The sequence below is a fragment of the Bufo gargarizans genome, chromosome 5 (genome assembly GCF_014858855.1).
Source record: "Bufo gargarizans isolate SCDJY-AF-19 chromosome 5, ASM1485885v1, whole genome shotgun sequence".
NCBI lineage: Eukaryota > Metazoa > Chordata > Amphibia > Anura > Bufonidae > Bufo > Bufo gargarizans.
This window is the reverse complement of record NC_058084.1, coordinates 319,432,928-319,460,560: the sequence shown is the minus strand read 5'-3', so window position 1 is coordinate 319,460,560 and position 27,633 is coordinate 319,432,928. Positions and strand designations below refer to the sequence as shown.

The window sequence follows — 27,633 nt, the reverse complement described above, 5'->3', positions numbered from 1 at the left end:
GGGTGAGTCGCTCGGTGGAACAGCACCACTTCACCACCAATGACTGGGCCTCCATGCGAGACCTGTGTTCCATGTTGCGCTGTTTCGAATACTCCACCAACATGGCCAGTGCCGGCAACACCGTTCTCAGCGTTACTATGCCACTTCTATGCCTCCTTGAAAAAACGCTCCTAGCAATGATGGATGAGGATGTGGCACAAGAGGAGGAGGAGGAAGAGGGATCATTTCGTAGGGTTTCCGGCCAGTCATTCCCAAGTGGCTCCGAGGGTGGGTTCCTGCACCCACAAACCCAAGGTACACAATTGTCCAGTTCTGGAGGATGACAAGGTGGAGAATGAGGAGGAGGAGATGGAGGAGGAGGAACCATGTTCACAGCAGGGTGGCACCCAGACCAGCTCATGGCCATCACTGGTGCGTGGATGGGGGGATACAGAGGACACAGACGATACACCTCTCACAGAGGACAGCTTTTCGTTGCCTCTGGGCAGCCTGGCACACATGAGCGATTACATGCTGCAGTGTCTCCGCAACGACTGCCGAGTTGCCCACATTCTAACTTGTGCTGATCACTGGGTGGCCACGCTGCTGGATCCCCGTTACAAGAACAACGTACCGTCCTTAATTCCCTCACTTGAGCGTGATTGCAAGATGCGCGAGTACAAGCGCACGCTGGTAGACACGCTGCTGGTGGCATTCCTACCTAACAGCGGGGGCATAGTGGAAGCACAAGGCAAAGGACGAGGAAGAGGTCGCCAAGGCAGCTGGGGCACCGCCAGCACCTCAGAAGGCAGGGTTAGCATGGCCGAAATGTGGAAAAGCTTTGTCAGCACACCACAACAACCAGCACCACCAGTTGATATGGAATGTCTTAGCAGGAGGCAGCATTTCACCAACATGGTGGAGCAGTATGTGTGCACACGCCTACACGTACTGAATGACGGGTCTGCCCCCTTCAACTTTTGGGCCTCCAAATTGGGCACATGGCCTGAGCTTGCCCTTTACGCCTTGGAGGTGCTGGCCTGCCCTGCAGCCAGTGTATTATCTGAACATGTGTTTAGCACGGCAGGGGGCATCATCACAGACAAGCGCAGCCCCCTGTCCACAGCCAATGTGGACAAGCTCACGTTCATTAAAATGAACCAGGCATGGATCCCTCAGGACTTGTCCGTACCTTGTCCAGAATAGACATGTATAACGGCACTAACCAGCCATTGTTATACGCAGCGCAATAGCTCATGTTTGTATTTTGGATATTTCACACTCTTTTGTACCCCAATTTAAAAAAATAAAATTAAAACCAAAAACCTGTGTTGGCTACCTCGTCCTCCTCCACTGCCGCTTCCACCTACACCGCTACGTCCACCGCCTGCTCAAACTCCTACTTCGTATGGAACTCCACCTCATAAATCTAATTTATTTTATTTTTTTTGTACGTGTTTTATTTTAATTGTCATTAATATTTTCAGGTGAAATTCACCAATTTTTGGTGTGTATAGTACCACTGCTATACCTAGTAGACCAGTAAAAAAAATAAAAAAAAATTGTCAGTTACATTTTCTGGTGAAATTAACACATTTTTGGTTGTATATTACCACTGCTATATCTAGTAGACAGGTTAAACAAAAAAATTAATAAATTCTCAGTTATATATTCTAGTGAAATTCAACAATTTTTGGGTGTGATGTACCACTCCTATACCTAGTAGACCGAAAAAATAAATTGTCAGTTACATTTTCTGGTGAAATTCACCAATTTTTGGGTGTGATGTACCACTGCTATACCTAGTAGACAGGTTTAAAAAAAAAAAAAAAAAAAAAAAAAAAAAAAAAAATGGCAGTTACATTTTAGGGTGAAATTCACCAATTTTTGGGTGCAATATACCCCTCCTCTACCTAGTTGACAGCTTAATGAATTTCAATAATTTTTCTGTTACATTCTTGGGTTGACATTTTACAATTTTAGATGTGAATAAACACCTGCTATGCATAGGTGACAGGGAATAAAATTTTATAAATTATTCAGTAATTAATGCGTGCCACATCCTTTCATTCAATGCTTAAACTTTGAAAAGTTTTCACACTTTTACGCTTTAATAATTTCTCCCATATTTCAACTCTATCATTTTAAATTTGAAAAAATGAATCCTCCCTTGGATGTGGTCTCTCTTTCTCACGCTCCCTCTCTAGCCTGGAACCCTGATTCCCCGCCACCCGTGATCACCATGGTAGGCACATAATAGAACCTCGAAAGTTGATAGACCAGATATCAAATTGGATCGTGAACATCACGGGGACGTGCGACATGGTGGGGCAGCAAGTGTGCACACGGCTACACAAACGGGGTGAGCCCCTGCAACTTCTGGATCTCCAAATTGACACATGGCCTGAGCTTGCCCTTTACCCCTTGGAGGTGCTGGCCTGCTCTTCAGCCAGCGTATTTTCTGAACGTGTGTTTAGCATGACTGGAGGGGGTTATCACAGGTTATATTTCCCAATGTTTTGGGGTGTACCCTAAGTTAAAAAATACAAATACATTTAAAACCAAAAAGCAGTGTTGGCTACCTCCTCCTCCTCCTCCTCCTCCTCCTCCACCGCCGCTTCCACCGACACCGCCACATCCACTGCCTCCTCAACCTCCTACTCCATATGGACCTGGTCCTCCTAGAGCAAGATTATTATTTTTTATTTTTACGTATTTTATGTTATTTTAAGTCATTTCCCTATCCACATTTGTTTGCAGAGCACTTGCCATGCTCTTAACCACATTTTGACGACATTTGCAGCCCTCTAGCCCTTTCCATGACATTTTTACAGCTATTTTAGCGCTCAAAAGTTTGGGTCCCCATTGACTTCAATGGGGTTCGGGGTCAAGTTCGGGTCCCAAACGCGAACTCTTTTCTGAAGTTCGGCCGAACCCGTCGAATCTGAACATCCAGGTGTCCGCTCAACTCTAATCACATGTAGAGTGTTTCTAAAACCCATATAATAATATTTACTTTTCACACTGGCACATGCTGGGCACAACATATTGGGCACTGAATGGCATATCTGCGTAAAAATTTCAATTTTCACTTTGCCCTATCTGCTGTGCATTAACTTTTACAAAAGACCCGTGGGATCAAAATGCTCAAAATGACCTTGGTAAATTCTGTGAGGAATGTGGTTCCTAAAATGGGGTCAATTCGGGGTTCTTTTCTTTTTAGAGCCTTTGCAGTTGTCGACCAGTGCTGTATAAATCATCAAACTAGACCTCAAATGTACATGGTGCTTTTTATCTTCTAAAACAGCAGTTTATGACCACATAGGCGGTATTGTTGTACTTGGGTAAAATTATATAACAAAATTTGGGGTGCATTTTCTCCTATTGCCACTTATGAAAATGAAACATTTGAGGCTAAAACTGCATATAATTTAAATACAATGTACTTTTTTATTTCGAGTCTAATTGTTAAAAAAATTATATTAAACACCTGTGGGGTCAAGCCAATCACTATATGCAAAAGGTGAATTCCTTGAAGGGTTTAGTTTTCAAAACGTGGTAACTTTTTAGGGTTTTACAGTGTACTGTTACCTCGGGAGCTCTATTTGTGGAGAGGCATTCCGTTATTCATTCCGTCATAATAGAAGTCTATGGTGTGCATAACAGATCCGTCCTGTTTCCATTTTCCAGAGAGGACTACCCTTCATAAAGGAAACGGGACGGATCTGTTATGCTGGCCACAGACTTCTATTATGACGGAATGCCTCTAAAGGCATTCCGTTATGCATTCCGTCATAGAATCGCGTTATGGTCCGTGGTGACGGAATCCATAACGCAATTCTGCAATTTACCACCAAACAAAGCGCAAACGAATTTCAAAATATGAAATTTGCTCATCTCTAATAATTATATAAAAAAATTATAATTTATCTAATAATATAAAAAATTATTTCTCATCCCAGCAGCTACAGGCAGGTGTAACACAGCTGGCAGCCACTGTGTATGAAGTGGGCTCAATACCTGAGCCTGCTCCGTACACTGCCTGCGTATCTATGAAGTTAGGTCACTCTTTTGCTTAAGATGTTTCCGACTTTCAGTAACAGAAACGGATGAGAAATGCCCAGGGGTGTAGCAGTAACATTTGTACCCAGTGACCAATCTGCTTTTTATGCCATTCAGTTCTCCATCAGCTACTCTTCCAGTTTCTATATACCACTTAAAAAGCAGCCTTCTTTTCTTCTACTAAATTATATCTCTAGTAAACCATAGTGGTCTCTTTTACGTTTGCTAATCGGTCCGACATTAGTTCAGTTGTCTTTCAGATGGCCATTTTTAATACAGTCCGCTGGGCATACACTCCTTCCACCTTTTTAATTCCCTTTAAAACAGTCTAGCACTTTCGTAGTAGTGTAAGATTGTTCCCACTTCGTTTTTATGTTGAACCATAAGCATTGGTGGTCACTGAACCCCAATGTTCTTCCACCTTAACCTCAAGCACCAGATCCCCACTTGTGAAGACTAAATCTAGAATGATATCTCTTTTGGTTGGCGACTTAACTTGCTGTTTCAGAGATGCTCCTTTAAGGGCATCAATTAGACTCCTGCTCTTGCATGAAAAAGCACTAGAGATATTCCAGTCTACACCGGGCATGTTGAAGTCACCCATAACTACAATATCTCCTTTTTCTGCTATTTAAAACATTTCATCCACCAACTTGAAATCATAATCCTCACTTTGCCATGGAGGCCTATATACCACACCAATTCTAATAACAGTTCCCTCTTTAGTTTGCATGCAAATCCAATGAGTTTCCAGCACTGTGTGTCTCCTGAATTACTGTAGATTTAGGACTACCCTGACATAAATGGCTACTCCACCGCCTCTGTCTACTCTGTCTTTCCTGTACAGTATGTAACTGGTATGGCTATTTCCCAGTCATCACAATCATTGAACCATTTCTGAGTTATAGCAACCAGATCCAAATTATCCCTAGACATGATCACCATAAGTTCTCGTAGCATTTGTTTCCTAAGCTACAAGCATTTTTACACGTAGTATGTAGAACTTACTGTTATACATAACATCAGCGGCATCTACTGGACAAACAACCACATTTCCCTAATTACCATCCCACTGGCCGGGGACAGAGATCATCCTCATGGCTTAAACTTCTGTACTCTACTTCTAGTGTAAATGTCTGTCCAAAAAGCTTCTGAACTCTGCACCAAGAACTTGTTCTATCTGAACTTCTGCCAAGAAGATGATACCGTAGCTTTTTTTTATATTTTTTTAAATCTTTGCCATCAAGAACTTCCCAAATGTTCATAACACGGCATTATCACAAGGTACATCTACACATGGCACATTATGAAAGGAAGACGCATCAATTACTGTGCTAGTTTTCAGATAGGAGAAGACCACATAAATGGCTGTTTTTATTAAAGGGAACGATAGTCCCATTGATTACAACAGAAGAGATGTTAGCATCATTAAGAGGCATCATAAATGGTATATTAGACGAAACTTAACATAAGCTTTAGGAGTGGGCCACCTTTCCAGATTGCTTTGCTTTCATTCATTGAAAAGTTCAATAGTAATATGGGTTTGAGTCTTGGCTCCTGCACATCATTTCTATATATTTTTTTTGTGTGTAGAATTTATCACCTTTCATTCTTTTATTGCCAAAAAAGAATGGGCAGAGATTTGAGCAATGCCAAAAAAGAATGGGCAGAGATTTGAGCAATGCCAAAAAAGAATGGGCAGAGATTTGAGCAATGCCAAAAAAGAATGGGCAGAGATTTGAGCAATGCCACATATCCTAGCAATATGTCACCAGATTCCATGTGAGACAACTCCCTTAGGCTCCATTCACACGTCCGTACTGTGTTTTGTGGATCCGCAAAACACGGACATCGGCAATGTGCGTTCCGCATTTTGCGGACTGCACATCGCAGGCACTAATAGAATATGCCTATTCTTGTCCGCAATTGCGGACAAGAATAGGACATGTTCCATTTTTGGGGGTAACGGAAATGCGGGTCCGCATTTCCGGAGCCGGGCTGCACGTCGTGCGGCCACATAGAAATGAATTCCGTTCCGCAAATTGCGGACATGTGAATGAACCCTTAAGCGTCAGACACAAATACTGTGAATTCATTGCCACTTTAACAGGATGCGAGTCTGGACATATAATGGCCCTCAGGCTACAAGTGATATACTGTATGTAGCTACCAGACATTGCACCTTGCAGGTCAGTCATTTTACTATGGGTTATGCAAATAGGCAAATCAAGGAAGGCATTTCAGTCTGCTATGAAGGTAGTTTGCTCTCCAGGACATGTGAAATAAACGCCTAGGTGTAAAAGGTATGCAAAATATTTTATGTTCCAGCTATCCATTCATATTGTTCTCAACCTCAAGAATGAAAAACTTAAGTCAACTGTTTGCACATATTAGATGAAAGCAATTTATTGACTTAAAAAAAAGCACAAGAATATATTGTCATAGAAGCACAGACAACTCTTCTTCAGTCCTTGTATTGCTTTATCAAATGAACTGATAATTCTGGTAACAGTGATTTATATAATACTGCTATGTCTAATTACATGGTTTGTCATATCCTTAAACAGAATAAATCTACATTTTTAAACACTTGTTGTCATTAACTTGGTTAATTATGTACACGTACTTATTAATTTCTATAGGACTCCAACTCATGCCTGAGGCCACTTTCACATGGTCAGTATAAATGAAATTAATTTCAATAAAATAAATTCATTTAATTAGAATTTGTAAGCCAAAATCAGGAGTGGGTTCACAATACAACAGAGGCGTGGCCTTCAAATAATATATATATATATATATATATATATATATATATATACATACATACATACATACATACATACATACATACACACACACACATACACAGTGGGTATAAAAAGTCTACAAAAAAATGTGCTGTAAAAAAAATGAGACAAAGATAAATCATTTCAGAACTTTTGGGCTGTATAAGGCTGGTTTCACACGGGCGTTGCGGAAAAATGTGCGGGTGCGTTGCGGAAACACCCGCGATTTTTCCGCGCGAGTGCAAAACATTGTAATGCGTTTTGCACTCGCGTGAGAAAAATCGCGCATGTTTGGTACCCAAACCCGAACTTCTTCACAGAAGTTCGGGCTTGGGATTGATGTTCTGAAGATTCTATTATTTTCCCTTATAACATGGTTATAAGGGAAAATAATAGCATTCTGAATACAGAATGCTTAGTATAATAGCGCTGGAAGGGTTAAAAAAAAATAAAAACGTTAACTCACCTTATCCCCATGATCGTGTAGTTCCCGGTCGGTCTGTTCTTTAGCTGTGGGCTTGGGCTGAATGACCTTTGGTGATGTCAGATCACATGCTCCAATCACATGGTCCATCACCACAGGTCCTTTAGTCACAGCTAAAGAAGAGACCGACCGGGAACTAGGCGATCATGGGAATAAGGTGAGTTAACTTTTTTATTTTTTTTAACCCTCCCAGCACTATTATACTATGTATTCTGTAGTCAGAATGCTATTATTTTCCCTTATAACCATGTTATAAGGGAAAATAATACAGTGAATAGACTGTCACCTAGAACCCATGCGTGAAAATCGCACCGCATCCGCACTTGCTTGCGGATGCTTGCGATTTTCACGCAACCCCATTCATTTCTATGGGACCTGCGTTACGTGAAAAACGCAGAATATAGGACATGCTGCGATTTTCACGCAACGCATAAGTGTTGCGTGAAAATCACCGCTCATGTGAACAGCCCCATAGAAATGAATGGGTCAGGATTCAGTGCGGGTGCAATGCGTTCAACTCACGCATCGCACCCGCACGGAAATCTCGCCCGTGTGAAAGGGGCCTAAGTGTGCACACCCTCTTATAACTGGGGATGTAGCTGTGTTCAGAATTAAGCAATCACATTCAGAATCATGTTAAATAGGAGTCAGCATACACCTGCCATCATTTAAAGTGCCTCTGATTAACCCCAAATAAAGTTCAGCTGCTCTAGTTGGTCTTTCCGGAAATGTTCTTAGTCACATCCCACAGCAAAAGCCATGGTCCACAGAGAGCTACCATGGAGCACAGTGAAGACAGTCATCATCAAGTGGAGAAAATATGGCACAACAGTGACATTACCAAGAACCGGACGTCCCTCCAAAATGGATGAAAAGACGAGAAGAAAACTGGTCTGGGAGGCTAGCAAGAGGCCTACAGCAACATTAACGCTGGGTTCAGACCTGAGCGTTCGGGATGTCGCGCTCTGTATGCGCGATTCTACGGGCGTCTGACATACGCGGCTCCGGAACAAGCGAACGCCTATTGTCGCGCGTTCCCGCTAAGTCTATGTACGGGAACGCGCGACAAGACGCCCCAAAGAAGCTCATGTACTTCTTGGGGCGTCGGGCGTTTTACAGCGCGATCGTACGCGCTGTAAAACGCCCAGATGAGAACCATTCCCATAGGGAATCATTGGTTCTTGCCTGTTGAGCGTTTTACAGCGCGTAGGAACACGCTGTAAAACGCTCAGGTCTGAACCCAGCCTTAAGGAGCTGCAGGAAGTACTGCCTGTGTGGAACATGTGACAGAAATCTCCCGTATTCTTCATATGTCTGGGCTATTAGGATAGATAGGCAAGACGAAAGCCTTTTCTTACGAAGAAAAACACACAAGCCAGGCTACATTTTGCAAAAACACATCTGTAGTCTCCCAAAAGCATGTGGGAAAAGGTGTTATGTTCACTAAAAGAACACCATACCCACAGTGAAGCATGGTGGTGGCAGCATCATGCTTTGGGGCTGTTTTTCTTCAGCTAGAACTGAGGCCTTAGTTAAGCTGGAGGGAATTATGAACAGTTCCAAATACCAGTCAATATTGGCACAAAACCTTCAGGCTTCTGCTAGAAAGCTGAACATGAAGAGGAACTTCATCTTTCAGCATGACAACGACCCAAAGCATACATCCAAAGCAACAAAGGAACGGCTTCACCAGAAGAAGATTAATGTTTTGGAATGGCCCAGCCAGAGCCCAGACCTGAATCCGATTGAAAATCGGTGGGGCGATCTGAAGAGGGCTGTGCACAGGAGATGCCCTCGCAATCTGACAGATTTGGAGTGTTTTTGCAAAGAAGAGTCAAAATTTGCCAAGTCAAAATGTGCCATGCTGATAGACTCATACCCAAAAAGACTTAGTGCTGTAAAAAAAAAATCAAAAGGTGCTTTAAAAAAGTATTAGTATTAAGGGTGTGCACACTTATGCAACCATATTTTTTTTTTATTTTTTTTTCTTCCCTCTACCTAAAAGATTTGTTTGTTTTTCCATTGAGTTGTACAGTCTATAGGTCACATTAAGGGTGGAAAAAGTTCTAAAATGATTTATCTTTGTCTCATTTTTTTGACATCACAGAAACCTGACATTTTAACAGGGGTGTGTAGACTTTTTATATACACTGTATATATTATTTTTCCCCCTTCTCTGTAGGACCCACTGCTGGCTTTGGCTTACAAACACTGTTGCAAAATACAAACCAAATATTGACTGTGTGAAAGTGGCCAAAGTGCAACATAGATAGTCTATAGAATCTGCTACAACCACAGCAACTTTCACATGGCAGTATTTGGTATCTGGTAGATTTTTAAACATTTTTTCATTATATTTCTCTTTGTAGGTTCCATTCCAGATGGAAAAAATGTTTTGTCATGAAATAGACTGTACATGGAGCACCAATCATATTAAAAAACACAACCTCTTTGTTATGGGATGTATTCCATATATGACTCAAATATATGTGAATCTAGTTTGTAATTTGAACTCTTTCGTTGCAGCTTTTTAAGGATGAAATAGGTTGACATGTACAATGTGCATGGTACGGTATGTACTTTGCATACATACATGATCTCTACACAAAATATAGTGTTTGGCAATGTCCACAGTAAATCTCTTTACAACACAGAAGATAAAATTTTACAGGTTGTATAGAAAAAAAAAAATCATGGAGTCCTAAAAACATGCAAATCATAAGGTAGCAACATTTGGTCCATCACTTACCTTGAGATTTGGTGGAATCACGATATTCATATACTCAAAGGCAATTTCACTTTAAGCTTGGATTTAAGAAACCTTTTTACTACAATATGTATATTACACTCTATTACATTCTACTAATTTGCTGGATCCTTAGAATTAATTTTGGCCAACGTGTCAGAGCTTCGGAGAGACCGGTCTTTACTGCAGCGTGTCAAAGGCCTTCTGCATTTTACTGAGTGTCTGCAGCGTTCAGAGGACCCCGAGTAGCCAATCTGGTGAGAAATACCTGACCTAGCAAATATATTCACAAAAATGTTAAGCTCTCAATGTTAGCCCTTTACTCATATTCACAGAAGCCAAGATTTATGAGATGTCTCACCCATATGATATATCGTGCGTCCCAAAGTGCCGCCTGTGTGAGAAGAGCAACTCAAGTTACAGGGCATATGTATTCTCTAGTGGAAGAAGACAATTTTCTACATTTTCAAATTTTTATATTAAGTTTCTTTCTACCGTATATTGAGGCTACTTTCACAATTGCGTTTAACTTTTCTGGTATGGAGATCCGGCAGAGAATCTGAATACCGGAGAAAAACCCTTCCGTTTCGTCCCTATTCATTGTCAATGGGGACAAATCTGAACTCCAAAAATCATTGTGTTCATGCTGCGGTTTTCTGTCCGCCATCGGAGGCAGCCAATAGCAGGCCGAAACGGTAACGAGCCCCCCTATCATCACCCACGATGCTAGAGAAGTTAGTTCCCGTCGTGGTCTGCTATTAGAAGTGTGTCAGGTCAGAGGGAATGTTCAAACGTAACTTTTATTTGTTTCTATTAAGAGCCAACATGACACCAAAACAAACAAAGGTTTCATATAGAGGGTTAGGTCTATTGAACACTCTTGCTGGGGTCATCTGCAAGTTCCTAATCAGCAGACTCAATGGAGCACTCGCCATTAGAACGGCGACACCAGCCAGTACTCAAACCTAAACCCTAGACTTTCTGCACACTAACCCTAGTTGTAGACTATATTGTGCTCCTCTGACGCATTTCATCTGGATGTCAGAGAGAACATGGATCTAGGTCTGTGCAAGATGGCAAGGCACAATGTGGTCTACGACTAGTGCACTATAAAGGAGCCTATGATAACTACAGGGTGCAGTATACAGGGGCCTTATAAATACAGGGAGCATTATAGAAAGGCCTATGATAACTACTATAATAGTGCCCTTCTTTTCAATAACAGGCATAATCCTTCCATCCATGGAGTCTGACAGTTTCGATCAACATTTCTGTGCAGCAGCGACCACTGCCTCCCAGACACTGTTTCGAGCAGTGTACCGTTTTTCATAAATCTCCCGTTTAAGAAGGGCCCACAAGTTCTCAATAGGGTTTATGTCAGATAAAGAAGGGGGCCATGTCATTATTCTTTCATCTATAATAGGGTTGTCTGACCTCAGACATTAGGGGCTACCTTTGGGACCTGCACTTGTCGTTAGAAGGGAGCCTGCAAAGTGAAGGATGGCACACCGCGCATGCGAGACCACCCTCCATTAATTCCTATGGGGAGTTAAAAATAGCTGAGCGTTGGCCTGGTTATTTCCGTCAGCCCCATAGAAGTGATATGCTTCAATCTGAGAAGCATTCAAGTTTATACAGCTTGGAGTTGGGAAATAGGCATACAAATGAGGATATGGTCAAAATACTCACTTGCCTAATAAATTGTGCACACAGTGTATTATACGGAGTAGTTTGATTATGAGCTTATGCCAGGCTCTGTTTCTGCAAGTGTCCAGGAGGTGGCGCTTCATTGTGAATTGTTCTCTGCTTTCTTCATTCAGATGTGTCCCAGCCCCTCACCTCTACTTCTCTTGAGTGACCGTTCTTCTGGTTGGATTCTACAGCTGTCACTCAAAGAAGAGGGGCAGAGCTGTGAAGCCCATTGCAGACATCACTTCACAGTGAAGCTCCGCCTCCTTGACACTTGTAGGAGCAGAATAAAAGTTCAGTCGTACCCCTCCTGATAATTAAGGCTCTCCGACCCCACCTAGCGCTGTCAACAGTTTTATATAGTGAAAACGGCTGGCAGTCTTAAAGGGGTTATCCCATCTTAGACAATGAGGGCTTATCTGATAGGTGCGGGTCCCACCTCTGGGACCCGCGCCTACAAGCAGAACGGAGCCAGGGAGAGTTGTGGCTGGAGGACCCTGGGTTTCCCAGGGTCCGTCCTCCACCAGGCGCAGCTCCCCGCCTCTCCCATTGAAGTCAATTGGAGCGCACCGCGCATGCGTGGCCACCGCTCCCATTCATTTTTTATGGGGCCGACGGAAATATCCGAGCCAGCGCGCGGCTATTTTCGGCAGCTCCATAGAACTGAATGGAGGACAGCTGTGCACGCGCATTGTGCCCTCCTCAACTTTTTCAAGGATATGCTCAGTTCTCCTTGTAGGTCCGGGTCCCAGAGGTGGGACCCGCATCTATCAGACAATGGGCATATCCTAGCGATATGCCCCCATTGTCTAAGATGGGATAACGCCTTTAAGGCTGAATTCACATTTTGTTTCTTGACCCCCCCATTGTACTTTTACCATCTCTGAGAAAACACTGAAAACTTGGCACATATTTTACTCTGCAGGAGTTCTAGGCAGGTGTGGAAAAAATGCTGTAAAGTAAGAATGCTTTCAAAAATAGAAGTGTTTTTTACCAATTTATTTATAAATCATTAGAATGCTGCGCGATCCCGTCAGAGCAGGAACGTACACAGCAAGTCTCTAGCATTAAACTTGCTTGTCTGTGTCTGGCCTAAACCATTTGACAGATGTCCCTGAAAGTGTTTGGGGCTCAGCTATCATAAAGAGTCCAATCTGAAAGAGAGAATGCTACCAGTGGGGTTCTGCAATGGTGCCACAGACTGGATGCTAAAAAACAAACAAACAAAACAACACTTTCTATATTGATGCAGAAGAAAGTCTCTTAAGAAAACAGCAGAAGAAAGTCAGTTTCCTGATAATGAGATTACTCTATTTTTGTAAATTTACAACTGAATTTATTTCAAAATAACCAGTGACACATGACTAGAAAACTGTAACTTTTAAATTCAAATGTATTAAGCAACATGCTGAACAAGGGATAACTTCTAATGAAGCCAAACTAAAATATCCTGGAGTGTGTGACACAAGCGGGGGCTACTCCTTGCCCCTTCTCCTCTTGTAGCTGTGGTGGGCATCTCCATCTCTGAAGAAAAAGAAAGAAAAATAATATTTTACATGGAAAGATTTCAGAAAGTAAGGTAATCTCTGTGGGCAACATCTAGTTAAAGGAGTTTTCCAGATGTAAATAATACTTAATCACTGTGTATAAGAAATAAGAAGAAAAAGGTATTATTTAAGACTTAAAAATCATATGAAATATAAATCATTACCAATACAAAGCATTTTCCCATAACCACCAACCTGCCATGGGTCTTAGGCTATTTTCACACTGGCATTTTGGCTTTCCGCTTGCGAGATCCGTTCAGGGCTCTCACAAACGGTCCAAAACGGATCCGTTTTGCCCTAATGCATTCTGAATGGAAAAGGATCTGCTCAGAATGAATCAGTTTGCCTCCATTCCGTCTCCATTCTGCTTTGGAGACCGACACTAAAACACTGCTTGCAGCGTTTTGGTGTCTGTCTGACGAAACTGAGCCAAACGGATCTGTTCTGGCACACAATGTAAGTGAATGGGGACGGATCCGTTTTATATGACACAATCTGGCACAATAGAAAACGGATCCTTGTTCCATTGACTTTCAGTGGTGTTTAAGACGGATCCGTTTTGGCTATGTTACAGATAATACAAACGGATCCGTTCTGAACGGATGCATGCGGTTGTATTATCTGAACGGATCCGTCTGTGCAGATCCATGACGGATCCGCACCAAAGCAAGTGTGAAAGTAGCCTAAAAGGAAAGAAGAAAAATATATGTATATATATTTTACCCCTTCTCCAATTGAACCTATTCATGTTCCAGGGGTTGCACGGAGCAGAGGCTGTGAATTAAATAAAAAACACGCTTATTCATCTTTGAAATGCTCCGTCAGTCTGGTCCCTAATGCTCTGATCCGAACGTGCTATTCAGTTTCTCAGACCACTTGCAGCAGTCACATGCCTTTCATGTACACCTGACTGCTGAGGTCAGTGATTGGTTACAGTGGTCACAGGAACAATGAATGTGATGTAACAGACCAAATAGGAATTGGGACGCTGGGGACCTGACTGGCAGCATGGGACATTATAAAAGGTAAGGTTTTTGTTTAGTTTTTTTCGTTTTTTCAGTTCACACAGCCCCCCGACTTTGTTTTTGGTGTGACCCCCCTTGCCTCACTCTGTCCACATCTGGGAAATTTTGAGCTGTCGCATTTTTATACTGTGCGAAACCGAGCAGTATAATAAAGTCTAGAATGTTTAAACTTTTATATGGATTATATCCCACAGTTTTTTAGGTCCTTCAACTATTATAACAACTCCCTGATACAGTATATATATGGGGGGGGTTCAAAACTAATGCAAAGGAAAATGGAGAAGTTCCCCATGGCATCCAATCAGGACTCTGTTTTCAATTTTTAAAGGGGCTCTGAAAATTTAGGTGGAATCTGATTGGTTGTCATGAACAACTACTTCACTTTTACTTTGCACCAGTTTCGAATTGCTCACCATTTTATCATATTTGCTTGCTGTCAGTGAATGGGAACACTCTTGCACACAGGCAAACTGGTACAGATCTTGACTTGCTCTCAGCTACAGAGACAACTAGTCTAGACGTTTCTCTGTGAGCTAAACCATATGGACACAGGCTGATGCACTGTAGTAAACTAACGGAGAGGTTTAGGCAGGATACAACGGTACCCACTCAGCGGGGAGCAGGACTGGGTATGTAGCAGTGTTCTCATTCACACACAGAAAACTCAAATCCTGAAAATTAAATTGTAAGTTGTAGAACTTTTTATTTGTACAGAGATTACACGTTAAATGCATAAAACCAAAACACTCCTTTAAGCTACATCCAAATGTGTCCGAAATGTTGTGGATTTGCCTTTGCGGAATTGCAGGCTGCAAACTGTACAGTACCAGCAAAGTGGATGAAATTTTAAGAACTCTTATCCACGAGCTGTGTAAGAAAACGGCAGTGCAGCACGTCAATCTATGCTGCAGACCTCCACTGTGGACTTCACCCTTTGTAATGGAGTAGACACAGAAACACAGCTTCCCCCCACCCTGCTTGGCTTCATTGATGGGTCTCTCCCTATACATAAGCAGGGACAGGCTTGTCAGTCAAGCCGAGTGGACTCCTCTCTCTCCCTTCCCAGTTAGTTTAGTTAGGCCCCTTTCACACGGGCGAGATTTCCACGCGGCTGCAAAACTGCAATGCGTGAGGTGAACGCATTGCACCCGCACTGAATCCGGACCCATTCATTTCTATGGGGCTGTGCACATGAGCGGGGATTTTCACGCATCACTTGTGCGTTGCGTGAAAAATTGCAACATGCTCCTCTTTGTGCGTTTTTCAAACGCAGGCCCCATAGAAATGAATGGGGTTGCGTGAAAATCGCAAGCACGGTTGCTAGGTGACGATCAAGATAGGCATCCGATCATTATTATTTTCCCTTATAACATGGTTATAAAGGGAAAATAATAGCATTCTAAATACAGAATGCATAGTACAATAGGGCTGGAGGGGTTAAAAAATAAATAAATAATTTAACTCACCTTAATCCACTTGTTCGCGCAGCCGGCATCTCTTCTGTCTTCTTTTGTGAGGAATAGGACCTTTGATGACGTCACTACGTTCATCACATGGTCCGTTACATGATCCATCACCATGGTGATTGATCATGTGACGGACCATGTGATGAACATAGTAACGTCATCAAAGGTCCTATTCCTCACAAAAGACAGACAGAAGAGATGCCGGCTGCGCGAACAAGTGGATTAGGGCGAGTTAAATAAAAAAATATAAATAATTTTTTTTAACCCCTCCAGCCCTATTGTACTATGCATTCTGTATTCAGAATGCTATTATTTTCCCTTATAACCATGTTATAGGGGGAAATAATACAATCTACACTACAACTAACCCAAACCTGAACTTCTGTGAAGAAGTTCGGGTCTGGGTACCACAGTCGGTTTTTTATCACGCTCGTGCAAAACACATTGCACCGCACGATAAAAACTGAACATCGGAACACAATCGCAGTGAAAACCGACTGCAATTGCGTACCTACTCACGCGGGTTTGCCGCAATGCACCGGGACGTATCCCGACACGCTCCTCTGCAAGGGGCCTTAGTTTTCTCTGAAAGGCAGCGTTTTCAGTATAAAACATCTTTGTCATGAAGGATCATTTCAGGATTTCATGCTGTCCATAATTTGGGAAGCATGACCCTAATGCCAGGTTCCTTTTATACATTTTTCTGTACAGTGTGCATCAAAACAAAATAGGATCTTGCCTGTCTTTTTCATGCCTGGACTCCTTGTCCCTGCCTCTACTTCGCCGTCTTCGTGGACTACTGCTGCGCTCTCTTTTCCGTGCAGATCGATGTCTGTCCCTGTGACTGCCCCCAGATTGTCTGGACTCTGTAGAACGAGATCGCTCCCGCCTGAAGAAGCAACAAATAAGAGACAATTATTTATCAACACGCTGGACCGACTGTAAAATAATCACAGTCATTAGCTTTGTCTTGCATACTGGATACCCCAAAAATCGGACTACAAGAACGATGTGTATGGCAGGATTTTTTTTACCTCTGGATTACTTTTGAAACCCTTTCTCCACAAAGTAAAGCACATCTTTACAAGCTTGTGTTTTGCTACAGCCCAAACAGAATATCGGGCAATCAGGAACGAACGTTCGTACAACCACTTGCTCCTGATAATTGCCTTCTGTAAAAGTGCCACCAATCAGCCAACAAACAAGCTAATCACTCATCTGTCGTTTATGCGGCACATAAAATTATCTGTGTAATCAGGGATGTTCTGCAAACAAAAATGTAATCTGTAGGGGGATGAATGATCGCTATAGCGATCGTTCTTCCCTAAACAGAGTGGATGTTTAATGCATGTAAATGCAGCTGAAATTAGTGGGCAATTACTGGGAAGGAACACGTCACTCGCATGAAAAACATTGTCCTGAGTCTTTCATCTGAGTGCAGTGCCCACTGCTAGGTGTAGAAAAAGAAGTGCGCTGCTAAAAAGGATGTATTTTAATTATTATTTAAATTTAAATATTAACCCTTGCTGTTGAAGCCAATGTTGCCAAAGCCCCCTTACCCCAACTACACCCTTACTAAAATGTAACATTTAAAATGGGAAATTTTTGCATCCACCTTTTCATCGAGGAAGAAGAAATTATGGAGCTTGCTTCATCGTGGATTTCATCATGCCACTTGCCGCTCAGCTCTTCCATATGCACATTAATGACATCTCGCATTATCTGGAAAGAAAACAGGTAAATGGTGTCTTTCCACAGACAAAGGGGGAATGTATCAAACCAGGACTAAAGAATTACAGCTTAAAAAATTCTAGCTTTGCGCCCATCACAGTGGGTGGGAAGGTGGCTGTGGTTGGCGACGTTAATTGGTTTCAATCCACGTATCACTGCAACTTAAACTGAAAGTGACACGGGTGCTGGCATATGGGGGAGCATTTCAGGGGTTGGATAACCCCTTTAACCACCTCCTGTCTGCCCATTGACTATAAACGTCCAGGAGGTGGATCTCTATTTCTGACAGCACGTTTTAAAACGTCCTGCAGCTTTCCCCCCTGTGCTCCGCCCCTGTACACAGAAACTCCGTGACTCAGCTGCCTCCTGACAGCCAAGAACATGGAGCTTTACCCCGAGACCTTTTTTCCTGGTCTCCGTTCTTTTGATCGCTCTGACAAGCAGTCAGAGCGATCACAAATGCATCTACCATCTCCCCCTCAGTACTGCCGGTCAGAGAGGGAGATCGGTATTTAAACTAATTATTGCAATGTTAATGTTAAACTTTAAGCCCTGGAGACCGATCAGCATGGTCTCCTGGGCATGTGAGCGCTGTAATTGCCAGTTACAGCGCTCTGAAATGCTTATACCGTCTCCCTCTCATTAGTGCTGGCAGGAGAGGGAGATCGGTACATTTAGGCCTCGTTCACACTTCAGTGTTTGGTCAGTGATTTCCATCAGTGATTTGTGAGCAAAAACCAGAAGTGGAGCCTCCACAGACATGAGGTAGAAGGGAAAGATCTGCTCCTGTTTCTGTGTTTAGAGCCGCACCTGGTTTTGGCTCACAAATCACTGACCGAACACTGATGTGTGAATGAGGCATTACACTGCAGCAGCGATCCCCCCAGCAGCAGCTTTCACCTGGAGACCAATCAGCATGGTCTCCAGGACATGTGAGCTCGGTAGTATCCAGTTACAGCACTTAGCTGTTTGGGAGGGAGGGCTGAGGGAGATTGCAATAGCCCCATAGTACCTCTGTGACTCCTGCTGCCTCCAGACCAATCAGCATGGTCTCCAGGGCATGTGATTACTGTGACATCCAGTCACAGTAATTATGCAGAAGTTTGTGAGTAAACAAACTTATATAAAGTTACTATCATCTCCCTCTCCTCACAGCCTGCTAGTGAGGGAGACTGGTATGTACAGAACACTTACTGTAACACATTTCTTTCTTTCTTTTTTTTCCTTTCAATAAATGGCAATCTATCCCTTTTTTTCTTCTATGTATATATACATAAAATACAGTTTTAGGGTATGTGACTGAAATGCTGTGGATTTGCTGCCATGTATTTTCATGTGGCAAGTCCACAGTGTTGTACAGTATCCACACACTGCATAAAAAAAAGCAGAAAAAGCTACAGTATTGTATCGTTTGCAGAATTCATCCTTCTCAATGAAGGAGGATGAAATCTGCTGGCTTTTCCGCAACCAAAAATTTTTTGGGGTTGTTTTTTTTCCGCTTGAACCCAGCCTAATGCCTTATTCACACAGTCGGCTTTCGGTCAGTGATTTTCATTAGTGCCGCCAGGTGCGGCTCTAAACACAGAACAGGCGCAGATATTTCCCTTAGGGCTTATTCACACGACCGTGGTTTTGGTCCCCATCCGAGCCGCATTTTTTGTGGCTCGGGTGTGGACCCATTCACTTCAATGGGGCCGCAAAAGATGCGGACAGCACTCTGTGTGCTGTCCGCATCCGTTGCTCTGTTCCATGGCTCAGCAAAAATTATAGATCATGTCCTATTCTTGTCCATTTTGCGGACAAGAATAAGCATTTCTTTATCCACCTCCCGACCGCCTAACGCGCCGATGCGTCCGGGAGGTGGTTGATTTGTTCCTCCTGGACGCATCGGCGCGTCATCTCGCGATACCCGAGATTTCCTGTGAACGCGCGCACGCAGGCGCGCGCGCTCACAGGAACAGAAGGTAAGCGAGTGGATCTCCAGCCTGCCAGCGGTGATCGTTCGCTCGCAGGCTGGAAATGTGATTTTTTTTAACCCCTAAAAGGTATATTAGACGCTGTTTTGATAACAGCGTCTAATATACCTACTACCTGGTCCTCTGGTGGTCCCTTTTGTTAGGATCGACCACCAGAGGACACAGGTAGGTCAGTAAAGTAGCACCAAACACTACACTACACCCCCCCCCCCCGTCACTTATTAACCCCTTATAAACCCCTGATCACCCCCCCTGTCATTGATCACCCCCCCCTGTCATTGATCACCCCCCCTGTCATTGATCACCCCCCCTGTCATTGATCACCCCCCCTGTCATTGATCACCCCCCCTGTCATTGATCACCCCCCCTGTCATTGATCACCCCCCCTGTCATTGATCACCCCCCCTGTCATTGATCACCCCCCCTGTCATTGATCACCCCCCCTGTCATTGATCACCCCCCCTGTCATTGATCACCCCCCCTGTCATTGATCACCCCCCTGTCATTGATCACCCCCCCTGTCATTGATCACCCCCCCTGTCATTGATCACCCCCCCTGTCATTGATCACCCCCCCTGTCATTGATCACCCCCCCTGTCAGGCTCCGTTCAGACGTCCGTATGATTTTTACGGATCCACAGATACATGGATCGGATCCGCAAAACACATGCGGACGTCTGAATGGAGCCTTACAGGGGGGTGATCATCCCATATACACTCCCTGATCACCCCCTGTCATTGATCACCCCCCTGTAAGGCTCCATTCAGACGTCCGCATGCTGTTTTGCGGATCCGATCCATGTATCCATGGATCCGTAAAAATCATACGGACGTCTGAATGGAGCCTTACAGGGGGGTGATCAATGACAGGAGGGTGATCACCCATATACACTCCCTGATCACCCCCTGTCATTGATCACCCCCCTGTAAGGCTCCATTCAGACATCCGCATGTGTTTTGCGGATCCGATCCATGTATCCATGGATCCGTAAAAATCATACGGACGTCTGAATGGAGCCTTACCAGGGGGGTGATCAATGATGGAGGTGATCAGGGAGTCTATATGGGTGATCACCCCCCTGTCATTGATCACCCCCCCTGTAAGGCTCCATTCAGACATTTTTTTGGCTCAAGTTAGCGGAAATATATATTTTTTTTGTTTGTTTTTTCTTACAAAGTCTCATATTCCACTAACTTGTGTCAAAAAATAAAATCTCACATGAACTCACCATACCCCTCACGGAATCCAAATGCGTAAACATTTTTAGACATTTATATTCCAGACTTCTTCTCACGCTTTAGGGCCCCTAAAAAGCCAGGGCAGTATAAATACCCCACATGTGACCCCATTTCGGAAAGAAGACACCCCAAGGTATTTGCTGAGGGGCATATTGAGTCCATGAAAGATTGAAATTTTTGTCCTAAGTTAGCGGAAAGTGAGACTTTGTGAGAGAAAAAAAAAAAAAAAAAAAAAAAAAAAAAAAAATCAATTTCCGCTAACTTATGCAAAAAAATTAGAATTCTATGAACTCGCTAGGCCCCTCATTGAATACCTCGGGGTGTCTTCTTTCCAAAGTGGGGTCACATGTGGGGTATTTATACTGCCCTGGCTTTTTAGGGGCCCTAAAGCGTGAGAAGAAGTCTGGGATCCAAATGTCTAAACATGCCCTCCTAAAAGGAATTTGGGCACCTTTGCACATCTAGGCTGCAAAAAAGTGTCACACATCTGGTATCGCCGTACTCAGGAGAAGTTGGGGAATGTGTTTTGGGGTGTCATTTTACATATACCCATGCTGGGTGAGAAAAATATCTTGGTCAAATGCCAACTTTGTATAAAAAAAAAATGGGAAAAGTTGTCTTTTGCCAAGATATTTCTCTCACCCAGCATGGGTATATGTAAAATGACACCCCAAAACACATTCCCCAACTTCTCCCGAGTACGGCGATACCAGATGTGTGACACTTTTTTGCAGCCTAGGTGGGCAAAGGGGCACATATTCCAAAGTGCACCTTTCGGATTTCGCAGGCCATTTTTTACACATTTTGATTGCAAGGTACTTCTCACACATTTGGGCCCCTAAATTGCCAGGGCAGTATAACTACGCCACAAGTGACCCCATTTTGGAAAGAAGACACCCCAAGGTATTCCGTGAGGGGAACGGCGAGTTCCTAGAATTTTTTATTTTTTGTCACAAGTTAGCGGAAAAAGGAGATTTTTGTATAACTTACCAGTAAAATCTCTTTCTCGCTCTTCATTGGGGGACACAGAGACCTTGGGTATAGCTATGTCCTCTAGGAGGCGTTGACACTAGATAAAGCTGTTAGCTCCTCCCCTGGCAGCTATACCCCCTCCAGCCTGGAGAGAGAGCTTCAGTTTGTGAGAAGCAGTAGGAGAAGCAAGCTAAGAAAAAACACGGAACACCAACCATGGCAAAAGACCCAACGGGCTCAAACCATCAACTGCCACAACCGTGACCAAACAATAATACTGGGTGGGTGCTGTGTCCCCCAATGAAGAGCGAGAAAGAGATTTTACTGGTAAGTTATACAAAAATCTCCTTTTCTCGCCCATATTCATTGGGGGACACAGAGACCTTGGGACGTCCAAGAGCAGTCCGCAAGGGGGGGGAAAGAAACACAGACCCATGGAGCCAGCGCCCCTGCAGGCAACAGAGAACTGCTGCCTGCAAGACCAAGCTTCCAGAGGCGGTGCCCGCCGATGCATAAGTATGCACCTGGCAAATAATTGTGAATGAGCGGAGGAGGGCAGTAGCCGCCCCGCACTACTGCACGGCTGAACCTTGAACCATCCGAGCCCAAGAGCGCTAACCCCTCTGGTGAAAGGAGCCGCAACACTGAAGGGTGGAACCTTGCCCCGGGGACAGAAGTTCAAAAAAAAATGCAGACGTGCAATTAACACCCTGGAGGCCGCCAATGTTATGCGAGGACCCTCCGGAAGACAAAACCAAGGCGAGCACGGACGCCGGAAGGAACTGGAGGCTGACAAACAGTCAGAGCCCTGACAAGGCCAAATGACCCAACTCCTGTTCCTTAGGGTGGGAAGAGGAGGTACGTAGTGATGGAAGGCCAGATTCTTCATTGAGATGAAAATCAGAGACCACCGTCGGGAGAAAGGAAGAACGGCCCCAGGGAAGCTCCTACCCCTGGCAGAACCAGGACAGGTTCAAGGGGAGAATTCCGGAGTGCTAAAAAGACCAAGGTCTGATCCCAGGCGGTAAAAGGAGGACGGCATGGAGGAACCGTACGGCTATTCCCTGTAGGAAGGAATTGAGGACCCCGGGTGGGTCAGAGGACGCTGGAAGGCCACACAGTGTCGAACCTATCCAGCCAAGAACCAAAGCCCAAGCAAAAAAAACCCGATCCACCCCTGCTAAGGAGAAGCGCTCCACGGAAACGGAAGTGGTCCACCAATGTCCCCCCGAGCCGACCAGGTTTGACGGGAGACCGAGAAGCTGCCTGAATGAGGCATGTCCAACCGCAAGCCAGGAATCAATACATTGGATAGTCAAAGGTAGTGACGATATGAGAACCATTGATGGAAGAACTCCGTTAGCGACCGTGTAGCAAAACTGCTTGACGGAAGCAAACAACCAAACCAAGATTAGAGAGAAAAACTTCTGCCTCAAGGAGGAAGAAGAGAAGGGGTGTCCCGTTCCAGGAACCAAACTCCATCAACAGACGCGACAGCACCCCCCGCACATCCTGGCGTGGGGAGTCTCATAGTCTAGTCACGGAATGCGCAGCGAAAAGGCATGACTACATCGGACAGACATGCCGACACCAGTCAAGTATCGAGAGGTAGTGGTACACACCGGTAGCGCGCCCAGGACCAACGGTAGGAGTCACCTGTAGAAGGAGGAATACAGGAACGTCACAGGCCAAAGGTCGGTCCAGAACGAGACCGAAAGAAAAAGAAAAAAACCACAGAACCAAAAACCCTGCATCACATAGATGAGGGGGAGTAGCAACAGAGGAACCACCAAGGTTTGCGGAATGGCCGTGAACCCCGAGCCAGAGAAGGAAGAACGGAAAGAGAAAGGGGGAAGGGGGAAGCCCGTTTCCCATCCGAGACCAGCAGTATACAGAAGTAGCCACCGGATGAAAGCAGGGATGCCATACTCCGCCAAAAGAGGAGCCTATGCAGCGTACGCCACCGAATACGGAGACAGAAGAATCCGTCAACTGACGAAGGAGCTGTACAGGAGGAGCCAGATTACGCAATGGCTACCACAGGACCCCCATACCGTAGAGGAATCCGGTAGAAGCCACGGTACCATACAGCCCCAGGGAAGGAGAGCTAACTTTAAAACGCTCCACCCGGGAAGGGCGCTGAACAGGAACAACTGCCCAGCAAGCGTCAGGGTAGAACCCCTACCTGTTAGAATGCCCCACTGTAGCGACTGCGAACGCTAGTACCCGCACAGGCTGAACAGGCTGCAAAACTAAACCAGAGTGCCAACCCAAACACTTCCCACATCAGGAATGGTGGAAGAGAGTAAGGAGTCAGTGTAACACTTGGCCCTGTTGGCACGTAAACCATATATGTGCAATGGTGTACGCACCACTACTGATGCGGACAATACCGTTACTGACTGGGACAATGGAAACCCATAGAGATGGGAGTCTCCAGGACACAAGTGGTTTTGGGCAGGAGTTATAATCCTGCCCAAACCCAGCTCCAAAGGAACACAATGAGGAATAGCCACCGTATGTACTGGCGGAACTCATATAGTACTAGAGTAAGCGTACCGAGCACCGTCAAGTACCGACTGTCGCCACGCCCCCAATGAAATAAGCGCAGGCACCTAGAGCCGTGGCGCAGTTGAATTGCAGAATCTGAAGATGTACAGATACTCCCCCCCCGCTAGTGATCACTAGCGAAAGAGAGTAAGGCAAGTAGTAAGCACAATGACGCGCAACACTCCGCCTAAGGAAGGATAGTGCGACAGCCGGACCGTATCCAAACTGGCGCCACAGGCAGACACCCCACCAGGAAGGGGGGTTAATACCCACGGTGAAAACTAGTGCATATGGCAATCCTGTACCTTATGGGAGAGCAATTAGCACCCGAGAAAGGAGGTAATGGATACAGTACCCCTTGTAACCAGTGAGAATGGAAACACTCCACCAATGGAAGGAGCTAATGAATACGGCAGGTACAGAACCCAGTGGAGGTACAATTCCGCCACCTACAGAAGGGGGAATGCACTGAAAATAGTGTTATTGTACCTAGTCCACCTATGGCAGGGGACAAAGTATAAAGGTGAAAACCGGATCGTAGTAGTGCAATTACACCGGCTAAGGAAGGGGGTAATGCCCACGACGAGTGCTGCTGGCCACCGTAGACGCAACCTAAGGAGATTGATTCGGATTCACGTCAAGGCCCGAATCAGTGATTCTCCTCACCCCCCCTCCCTTGGGCGGACCCACTCCCGTGAGAGAGGGTGCACCTGAGCGTGACCCTGGGAGGAAGGAAGGGTGAGTGGAGATATCGAGGAGAAGACGACCTGCTGTGGTCCGCTTGCGCGCAGGTATACGCATTAGAAAATCGCCCCTAGCAGTCGCGGACTGCGCAGTTGGGGCTTATCAACCAAACTACCTGGGGGTGGATTGGGAACAGAGGTCCTGTATACAAAGGGAACCTGCGGAGAATTATCAACCCAACAACCCTAGAGGGTGGATTGGGAATTTCCAGTTTTTTTTTTTTTTTTTTTTTTTTTTTTCCCCACTGGAATCGCGCAGGTGGGGAATTATCAACCAAACGACCCCATGGGGTGGATTGGGAATTCCAGAGGTTCTCCACAGTATGGCTCAGGTAGATGAATATCGACCAAACGGCCCCGGAGGACGGATTGGGATCCCGCAGAGATCCTTAACTGAATTGCGCAGGTGGAGAATTACGGGAATACTTCAGCTGTCCTCCTGTGAGTTGCGAAGGTGGAGAGTTATCAACCAAACGACCCCGGAGGGTGGAATGGGAATTCCAGAGGTTCTCCGCTGTATTGAGCAGGCGGAGAATTATCAACCAAACAACCCCGGAGGGTGGATTGGGAATTGCGGAGGCTCTCCGCTGTATTGAACAGGTGGAGAATTATCAACCAAACGACCCCGGAGGGTGGAATGGGAGTTCCAGAGGCTCTCCGCTGTATTGAACAGGTGGAGAATTATGACCAATGACCCCGGAGGGTGGATTGGTAATTGCAGCGGTCCTCAACTGCATTGCACCGGTGGAAAAGAATCAACCAAGCTTCCCCTGAGGGTGGGTTGGGAACTGTCAGAGGTCCTCCACTGGTCCACGCAGGTGGAGGATTATCAACCAAACGGCCCAGAGGGCGGAGTGGGAAACTACGGTAAGAGAGGTCGTCACATGTCCGGGGCAGGACACGGGCCCATTTTCGTGCCGCACAGTCAGAGTGGACATGACTGAGTGGAGTAGGGCCTGAATGGAGGCAGACATTTATTTCCAGCTTCATTTAATTTTTTTTTTTTTTTTTTTTTTTTTTTTTTTTTTACTTTTTAAAAACTGGTCTGCCTAGCCTCAAGTGGATAAGAGGCAGGAAGGAGTTAACAGTGCAATAAGCAATTTTTCTAGGCCATCCAACCCCTGATAATCCGGAGCTGGCCCAACAGAAGTGGCTGGCCGGAAAGGGTTAACCAATAACGACATTAGGTCCAGGGGCGGTGCTGATGGGGGCGGGGCAGCGGCAGCTAGGCGGGAATTATTCGCGCCGGTCCGCCACCCTCCCCCTCTGAGTCGCGGCCTAGCAGGTCGCGAAACCAGGGCCTAAAGTTCCGATGCACAGCCACCCCGGACCCTCCCCCTCTGTACTGAAGTCAGCCGGAGGGTGGAGGGTCCCGGAGCGGAGCGCGACACACATCCCGCCTGAGAAGCCGCACCGCGGCCGGGATGACAACAGGGGAAGGAAGCCTATAGGCCCCAAGAGAAGCCGGGGCCTAAATTTGCAGCGGCGCCCGGAGGACCGGGATGCTCACCCCGCGGCCGAAATCGTGACAGCCGGAGGTCCATGTTAAGTAAGTGCCCCGCGGCGCGAGACAACCGCAAGTTGTCAGATGTCCGCGAACGGCCAGGGGCATTAACCCTTTCGGAGCTGCGTGCTTGACGCCTGCTCCCGAAAGTAAAATGAAGGATACTGCAGCAAGTGGACGCCTGCTCCCGAGACGGACTGGGCTCCAGTCTTTTGCCGGAGGTGCCCCGGGAAAAAGATACATTAACCCTCTAAGAGCCGGAAGCAGTCGGCCTAGAGGGCAAGTGAGAGGGGGACCGCGTGTCGCATGGCGCCCGCCGGATTAAACCCCTGCTCTCTTTCAGGGGTCTTGCCATAGTTGAGTAAAGCCCCCTGGCCGTTAACCATAGGGTGACCCAGACTTTCAAAGATGGAGGGAGGGGCAAGGTGTCTTCATACTCACCTAGTCCCATGTACTCACCTCTCTCATCCTCTTCTCTTCACCCTCCCTAAGTGGACCTCAAGGTCACCTTCTCCAGCAGGGTCACCTCCTCAGCAGCTGGCACCGGAGTGGCAGGCGTCTGGTATGGCGGGAGGGTCTTCTCTTTGGCGGACCTAGGTGACCCCTTGGCTGGCGGGATGCAGGGGAGCGAGGCTGCCCTGGTCCACTTTGTCTTCTGTGGGGGAGGCAGCAGTGCGGAATCGGCACTGGCGCAACTCGACCCCGGGAGAACAGGGAGGCGAGGCGACCACTGTTGTCCCATCTGAAAAGGAAGGAAAAAAATAAAATCTTCAGGAGATCCCTGCAGAGCAGGGAGGTCTTGCCTCCTATTGACACTAGAAAAAACTGGAGCTCTCTCTCCAGGCTGGAGGGGGTATAGCTGCCAGGGGAGGAGCTAACAGCTTTATCTAGTGTCAACGCCTCCTAGAGGACATAGCTATACCCAAGGTCTCTGTGTCCCCCAATGAATATGGGCGAGAAATGATGATTTTTCTTTTTTTTCCTTTTTTCCTTACAAAGTCTCATATTCCACTAACTTGCGACAAAAAATAAAAAATTCTAGGAACTCGCCATGCCCCTCACGGAATACCTTGGGGTGTCTTCTTTCCAAAATGGGGTCACTTGTGGCGTAGTTATACTGCCCTGGCAATT

General features: G+C 45.5%; 2 protein-coding genes across 2 annotated transcripts in view; both read right to left on the bottom strand.

Annotated features, from left to right (window-relative positions):
* Nucleotides 1-4,630, bottom strand: part of LOC122939433 (collagen alpha-1(IX) chain-like) — an 89,060-nt gene extending 84,430 nt beyond the window's left edge. Inside the window, 1 exon segment of the mRNA XM_044295500.1 lies at nt 4,463-4,630. Coding sequence (XP_044151435.1) covers nt 4,463-4,630 — 168 coding nt within the window.
* Nucleotides 4,631-12,733: 8,103 nt separating this feature from the next.
* The window catches only part of SNRNP48 (small nuclear ribonucleoprotein U11/U12 subunit 48), a 33,110-nt gene continuing 18,210 nt past the window's right edge, over nt 12,734-27,633 (bottom strand). Inside the window, exons 7-9 of the mRNA XM_044294310.1 lie at nt 17,403-17,509; nt 16,527-16,676; nt 12,734-13,273 (exon numbers count right to left, since the gene is read on the bottom strand). Of these exons, the coding sequence (XP_044150245.1) occupies nt 13,225-13,273; nt 16,527-16,676; nt 17,403-17,509 (306 nt within the window). The 3' untranslated portion in view covers nt 12,734-13,224. The remainder of the gene's footprint in view (nt 13,274-16,526; nt 16,677-17,402; nt 17,510-27,633) is intronic.